Genomic DNA, 8,103 nt, shown 5'->3' on the forward strand with positions numbered 1-8,103 from the left:
CAATTCTCACTAAAACCCTGTGAGGTATTATTACCGTCTCTAGTGTATATATGAGGAAAGTGATTTGGCCAGTATCACACAGCTGGCTGATCAGGGTGAATGAGGTGAAAGCAGAGACAGATCTGTTCAACCCCAAAGCCCATAGCTTTAATCATTATATTATATTCCTCCCACTAAGCTGTATTGCTCCCTCCACCCCACCATTGTTGGGATTTGTGAGTAGCGGGTTTTTGGGGATCTTCATTGATCTATTTCAATGACCGCACTATAGTGTCAGTGTTCTCATACCCACAGTGGGGCAGCATTTTCAGGGAGGGCACCCTCTGTGTAGCACATCTTGAAGAATCAGCCTCAGGTAGTTTCTGAGCTGTGACCTTCAGTGAGGCAGCGAGGCAGAGACCTCATCTGGAGATTCTAGGAAATAGCAGGGGAGACCATGCAGTTATATAATGGAGAGCGTTCACTTAGCAAAACATGAGTATTCATGTCAATAATTGCTTACGTATTTACTAGTACCTGTCGTAGGAGTTTTAATTTTACATAGTTAATTTCTTCCAAGTAGGGACTCCTAAATTTGGAGGGTTTTTAAATCTTGATTACAATAGAGACCTTAACATCTTCATATTAGTCATGTTTAATCATTCTCATTTTAGTCATGTTTGTGAAAAAGTCATCACCAATCAGAGAATATATGGGAATAAAAGGAAATACTTGTTTTATTATGTGGGAAATAATGGCTACTTTTTTTGCGAGGTAAACTTTGACATTTTAGTATTATTTTTACAATTTAAGGTAAAGGAAATGATATTACAGTATGTACTTTGAGTTTATCCAGTCTTACCAGACTATGGGTGCAAATGGAGTCACATTCAAGGTTATTATCTGCCTGATGACTCTTTCTATATCCATGTTTTACATGTATTTCTTGTTTTTAACCTTTTAAGAAATTGAAATATAATTCACATCCTATAACAGTCATCCTTTAAAAGCATCTGTTTCCTTGTCTGTGAAACGAAGATACTAATACTCACCTTGCAGTAATTTTCAGGGGGTGGGAGACATGTGTCAAGAGTTGAGGATGCTGCCTGGCTATTGTCGGCAGTACATACCTCTCTAAAGTCATAGCATTTCCTTGGTCATGGGGTCAGCAGTGCTTGGGAAGCCAGTGGACTTTGCCCACGAAAGTCGGCTATTGCAGGCTATGGAGTCAAATGGCTGCCTGCTTACTGATTTATAAGTTTCAAAACTCTTTTCTTTCACTAGCAATCAATATCCATTTAAAAATAGTATTTCTAAAGGCCTGGGGTGGGGGGCAGGGGCAGGCTAGAGGGAGTCAATGGGTGGGGGGGAGGAAGGGGACATATGTAATACTTTCAACAATAAAGAATTATTAAAAAATAAAAATAAATAAAATAAAAATAGTATTTCTTCCTTCTAGTGAACCTGCAACATTCCAGAAATACCACCAAGTGAGTCTGCTTGCAAGGTTTAGTCGAGACCTGGATAAAGTGGCAGCCATTTCCCTCGTGTTCTCTACAGGATCTGTAGTAGGCCCGAGGTACAAGCTCAGGATTCTCCGAATGAAGTTAAGGTCACTTGTCCATCCAGAGAGGTGAGCCATACATAGGCAGGGTTTGACAAGCCCGTTTTCCAAAGATGTTGTTGGTTCTTGTCCAGTCCGCTTGGTCTAATGCTATAATTGGCCTTCATCAATCACAATGAAGGAAGTGAAGAGTTTTCCAAAAATAGACTTGATAAAAACAAGTAGCCCAGCAATCCAAGGAAATTTTACTGGTATGCACTTAAAGATAAATGGCCCAATAGTCCAAAGAAATAATTGTCCTTATATGTATAGAGTTATACAATTCCTCCCTAACCATTCTACCCACATTGCTTTGCAAGTTGCTAATTTGTTGTAGAAAAGAAAGTCTCATATAATTCAGCAAACTGATAGAACAGGTCCTAGTATAAAAAATGGTATAGAACAATTAGAATATTTTATTCCATTGGTACAGTATGAAAGTGAAATTGTCCTTGTTCTTAGGAAATACACACGGAAGAATTAAGTGGTAAATGACCTATTCTCAATTGGTTCAAAAAAAAAAGTAAACAACGAGTGTGTTTGTATAGCATCCAACGTCAGGCACAAGGGAGGCAGGAAGTGATGTGAACAGCTAGTACTTTATAAGTTCCCTTTTCCTGAAGGGTTAGGGTACCCTAAAACATTTACTAATACAAGTTTCTTCTAAGGTTTAGGGTACACCAAAACATTTAATAACACAAGTTTCTTTTAATACTTTTTTTCCTGATTACCAAAGGGATACACGTTCGTTTAAAAATTTTGGAAAGTGCAGAAAGTGTTAGGAAGTAGAGAAACATCACCCATAATGTCATTATTCAAAGGCAACCACTGTTAACATTTTTGGTTATTTCTTTCTAATCTGCTTTCTATTACTGTTATTTTAAAAAATGTGTGTTTTCATTGATTTTGAGAGAGGAAAGGAATGGGATAGAGAGCTAGAAACATCGATGAGAGAGAAACATTGATTGACTGCCTCCTGCATGAACCCTACTGGGGATTGAGCTCAGAACCTGGGTTGACCTCAACCGCTGAGCCACACCGGTCGGGCTCTATTACTGTTCTTAGACCTAGTTGACTTTCTGTGTCAAATAAATTTTTACATCCTGTTTTATTGTTGTTGCTGCTGTTACTTTGCTTATTTACCATAAGCATTTCCCTATAACATTAGAAATAATTGCTAAATCATTCCATATCCTAAGGATATAATACAAGCTATTTGACTAGAATAGGGCATATTTATTATTTCGTTGACAAGACTATTTCATCTTATTTTTGCAGGCCCCAGTTGTGTCGGTATGACCTTGTTCTGATGGAAAACGTTGAAACCATCTTCCAACCTATTCTTTGCCCAAAGTTGCAATTGTAACTGTTGTCAGGATACATGAGCACCAAGGAACATCAAGAAAGCTATGGCAGGCTTTCTGAGAGCTTCGCCTTCCTTACCGTCTCCTCCAGGCACAAAAAGTACGGAATAACCAGGGTTTTTCCAGTCGTGTCCCATGGATGTCACATTGCAAAATGTCAGACGGCTTTGGATTATAGAACAGTCCTGAGAAGGCAGGCCTTAAGTAGGGCAAGTCTGAAATAGCCAGGCCCCAGGCAGCCAGCGCCTTCTGTGGCTGCGTCCTGGGGCCTCGTTTGTTCTGTCCTGTGATTCTGCTGCCTGTCACTCAGGCAGTTTAGCGGGACAAGCACCTTAAAGGGAAGGACTGGCTGGAGACCTCACTTTGGACTCGACTCCACATTCCCTGTGCCAAATTCCTCCAGGTCCCCGCATACAGAAGGGAACCAGACGGACCTACTTCACAGGGCTGTCGAGTGGGTCTTGGAGGCAAGTCTGTGAAGGGTTCTTCGAAATCCCATGGGTGCCACATCTGTGAGTGGTATGATAAATGTGAATTGCTTTTATTTAATTTTATAAGGCTTATCTTACATGCAATAAGAGAGCTATTCCTTATCAACCCCAGCTTCTCTCTTGGGCTGTTTACTCTGGGAAGGTAAGAAAGTCATACCCTGGCTTCCAACCTCCTCTACATCGGAGAAAATGTTTATTTTTCCTTATTACTACTGTAATCCATGATTATTGAAGGAAATTTAGACAATGCATAGATGCAAAATGAACATATGCTATACACAATCCCACCTGTTAGAGGGAATTAATGTTAACCTTTTGGAATAATGCTAAGTAACTTGTGTTGCTAACATAGGGGTTCCAAGCATAAACTGGTTTGCTCCTGGAGCACCGGCAGCCTCCAGCTTGAGGGATTCTTAGGCTTCCCCAGGGCTATGTGTGACCCAGGAATCTGGAATGACTACAGCAGCCAAGCCAAGGCCAAGAGGGCCAAGGCCAGAGAGGCCAGAACCAAGGGAGGACCATCGTGGGGCCAGATGCCCAATGTGGGGATAGAGCCAGAGGGGTGAGCACCACGCTTCCAACAGCTGTGGCCACTGTGGGACGTTCTGTGATTCCTGAGTGTCACAGGCCCGGTGACTTCCTCACCCAAGTGATTCTCCTACTGCTTTCTGTGAGAACAGCCCTTATTTGAAAGAAATGGACTCTCTATTTCATAAATTAGAGGGTTCTGTAAGTATGTTCCCGTGTGGCACATTTTTATACATGCAGTACAGAGCTTTTCACTTCAGTGAGGGATGCCTGCAGTGAATGACTGCACTCTGAGAGAAAAGTCTCAGCGACGGCCCTCCCACCTGGACATTTTATCACCCTTCCCCCTCCTCCCACATTCCCTCAGCCACTGGGGATGAGAGATCAGTGTGCTATCGGCCCTGATTTTATTAGTTTCCTATGTTCTGCATTCTGATTAGCACCGTCACTTCTTCATCCTCCTTCCGTTGCCTGGTAGGCAGCGGGTCAAAACAATAGAAAGGAAGTGCCAGAATAGCATTTCTGTCATTTATTATAAACTCCTCAGGCCAGTGGGTGTCCCTCGGCTTCTTCTCCTGGTGCCTCCTAGCTCAGTACCTTGCTCACTGTGGACTGGTTGGATGGATGAATGAACCAGTCAGTGAGCAAAGGAAGGAAGAAAGGACGTTTGTTCACTGGAGTGGAGATGGATTTCATTTAACAGTGACCAGGAGAAATGAAGGCAGTGACAGGTGTGACCTCCTCTTCTCAGAACCTTTCTCCCAAGGCCCCAAAGATCTCTTGCTATCCTGGCCTCTCCTCCCTTCTCTTTGTCAGTGTATCTGTCTGAATCCCACATCCAAGATAGTCTATCCTCTTCCTGGCCATCTTCACCCATCTTCCATTTAGTGTGTGGGCCTTAGCTAAACTGTCACTTCTTCAGGGGGAGTCTTCCCGGACCTTGTTTCCCATACAGCTCACTGAACTTCTCCTTCATAGCACCTTTTTAAGTTGTATTTTTGTACATTTATTTGTATGACTATTTAATATCTATTTTCTCCACTAGACTGCTCTGCAGGGCAGGAGCTGTGTACATAGCGTGGTGCCTGCACTCAGGAAATACACTATTTATTAAATGAACACTCTCCACTATCTTGTGAGCCTTCTGGAACCATGTTTAGTTATAAGTAAAGGCTTCCCCTCCCCCAGTCAGAGTCCATTTCCCTGGAGGCACCCACCCTTCGTTTCCATTGACTTCCCCCCGCCCCCCACCCCAGCAACACACAATTTGTTGTTATTGTCTCCATTATCTCTGGAGGCCCATAGCTCACTTCCCAGGCTCCCTGGGAAAAAAGAGAGGTTGGCTTCCCCCTTACTCCTCTCTGAACCTTCCAGGTGCCCCCAACACCATTCTTCAGCACGCCCACCTATCCTGAAGCCTGGGAGTTTTGCTCTCCCCCGTTTTAGTGCCTTGGCTAAAACCCTCCAGGACTCTTCAGCCTTCCTGGATGACTCCAAACTGTGGTTCAAAGACCCCCTTGCTTGTTTTTCCACGATGCCGTTACACCACCCCACTTGCCACCGACTTTGTATGTGCTTCCATTGCTGCTTTCATTGTGCCATATTGCAGTATGTTTCCATGTCTGTACCCACTTGGAGACTGTGAGCGTCACAAGAGCAGCTGCTGCTTATTTGTCTTGGCCGCCCTAGTCTCTCGCACCACGTCAGGCACAAGGCAGGTGCTCATGAAATGTGTGTTGAACCGAATGGAGTGGACTCAACCCAAGGACTTGAAGGAGGTCGCCTCCACTCCGATTTAGACATCGACACACTTAACTGTTATTTATGAAACCCTAAACTCAGACCCTCCCACCTTCGGACTCCTGCCCTGTGCTCTCAGTCCTACAAAAATCTACCTTGGCCGAGGAGATTAGGGATGCCAGCAACAGAAACCCACTGGTACAACACAAGTTTTATTTTTTATTTTTATTTTTTTAAAATATATTTTATTGATTTTTTACAGAGAGGAAGGGAGAGGGATAAAGAGTTAGAAACATCGATGAGAGAGAAACATCAATCAGCTGCCTCCTGCACACCTCCTACTAGGGATGTGCCTGCAACCTAGGTACATGCCCTTGACTGGAATCAAACCTGGGACCCTTCAGTCCGCAGGCCGATGCTCTATCCACTGAGCCAAACCGGTTAGGGCAACACAAGTTTTATTGAAGAGATAGCTTGCAGAAACCCAGGAAGAGCTGAACCATCAGACCACAGATAGGGCAGCGATGGGGGCAGCCTGTTCACGGGCCTTTATTAACCCTAGTGCTCAGCCATGAGTCTCACTGCCTCAGCGCAGCTGTCTCCACAGGGCAGTTAGACCACTGGGGTCCTTGGACCACTGGGTCTTCAGCCACTCATGAGGTGTCCTGATTCCAAGTTCAGGATTCTCTTGGAGAAGGTGACCATCCTGTTCCAATCAGTTATGGTTGGAGTGGGTGGGGAAGCAAAATCATGTGGTCGTCAGAGCTGCTTCTTTCAATTGTTCGGTGCAGAGCTGATGAAGCCAAGGTTGAGTGGTATTGACAAAGAGCCATGGTAAGTGACTGGCGAATTCACTCTCACTGGAACCTCTTGCCTTTTCTTCCCTCCCACTTCCCTGAGCCATTGACACCCACCTGCTTCCCAGTCCAGCACCTGTCCCTGGTGGGGGATACAGCTGTCCTTTGTCAGGGGGCCTGGGCAGGTACTATGAGTTGAATGGCCTTGATGGAGGCTGGTACAGCCTACAGGTGGTGCACTGGCTGGTTAGAGTTGGCTCTGTAGGTGTTGGGTTGGGGCCAGGAGAAATGGGGAGACTGAGATCAGAGTGGAGGTGGGTTGGGAATGGGGAGCACAGTCCAGGGCTTCCCCAAACAGAGAAGTTGAGTAGGAAGAATACGGACAGGAGTCTTTGGGGGGGGGGGGGGGGCGGGGTACATAAGGGAAGGCAAGCAGAGGCTTGGGTAGTGACCCTGTAGGGAGTTAGGTTTGCATTTCCCAAAATAGCTCTGTCAAAGGTTCTTTACCACCTCATGTTGGCTGAATCCCACAACCTTCAGGTCTCCGTGCTGGATTTATCCATGGGCTCTGACACTGAGCACAGGTCCCTTTTCTAACAGTCTTTCTTGGGCTCTCAGGACACGTCTCCTCCCCACCTCCAGTTCTCATCCAACATCCTTGAATGAACTGTCTGGTTCTTTCACTGGTTCCGCTATTTCCTAACCTGGCTTCTGATCGCAGTCTTCTCTCTCACAAAATAATGGAGGGTAAGAGACTAGACTCTGTGTTTGCTGCTGTGTGAGCTCTGTCAACTATTCCTAAGCTTCCATTTCCTGGACTGTAAAGTGGGGGCTGTTAAGAGTCCTGCTTCATGAGAGTTTTTATATGGAATAAATACATTCTTGTGTGTAAAATGCTTACTGTGAGGTCGTGAGTGTATTAGGTACTCAATGAATGTCAGCTGCCCTTACCCCCCACCCCCGCCCCCATTTAAACTCTCCTCTAGAGACAGATGGCATCCAATTTGAATGTTCAGTCTGAGCACTGAATTTTCACCTGCTTGCTAAGAGGCAGCACAGGGCAGAGGAAAGTGCATGGCTTTGGAGGGGGCAGCCCAGGGTGTGAGTCCTGTTCAGCGCTCACAGCTGTGGACTTTGCAAAGTGACTTCATCGGAACACCTGCTCATCTACTTATCCGTAAGTGGGCTCATGATACTTCTCTGGAGTGGAATAAGCTTTGCCATGTCCATTTCCTCCATGGCACTTACCATCCTATATAATAAAAGCCTAATATGCAAATTGTCCCCTCGACCGGGAGTTTGAGCAGGAGTTCGACCAGCTGCCGGCAGCTGCTAGGGACCCTACCTGTGTACGAATTTTATGCACTGGGTCTCTAGTGTTCTATAATTACATCTTTCTCCATGCTCTCCTCCAACCAAGGGAAAGTAAAGTCCTGAAGAGTAGGAACCTTGCCTTCTGTTCCCTACTCTGTTCCTTGCCCCAGCACACTTCTGACAGAGGCTCAATAACACTAGTTTCTCATTCACTTTCTCTCCTATATTCCTCAGACTTCTCAAAATCAACATATACCAAATCAACTAGTAATTTCCTTGCTAGACCC

The 8,103-nt window shown here is 45.0% G+C and overlaps 1 protein-coding gene across 2 annotated transcripts in view; it reads left to right on the plus strand.

The window, feature by feature from the left end:
* Positions 1–6,880, plus strand: part of LIPH (lipase H) — a 43,435-nt gene extending 36,555 nt beyond the window's left edge. For both annotated transcript variants that reach the window (XM_070406645.1, XM_070406646.1), the window contains exons 9-10: positions 1,439–1,612; positions 2,861–6,880. In XM_070406645.1, the coding sequence (XP_070262746.1) occupies positions 1,439–1,612; positions 2,861–2,948 (262 nt within the window). In that variant the 3' untranslated portion in view covers positions 2,949–6,880. The remainder of the gene's footprint in view (positions 1–1,438; positions 1,613–2,860) is intronic.
* The last annotated feature ends 1,223 nt before the right edge of the window (positions 6,881–8,103 follow it).

Source organism: Myotis yumanensis, unplaced genomic scaffold (genome assembly GCF_028538775.1).
Source record: "Myotis yumanensis isolate MYYU_CA2020_CCGP unplaced genomic scaffold, mMyoYum1.0.hap1 SCAF_2, whole genome shotgun sequence".
Lineage (NCBI taxonomy): Eukaryota > Metazoa > Chordata > Mammalia > Chiroptera > Vespertilionidae > Myotis > Myotis yumanensis.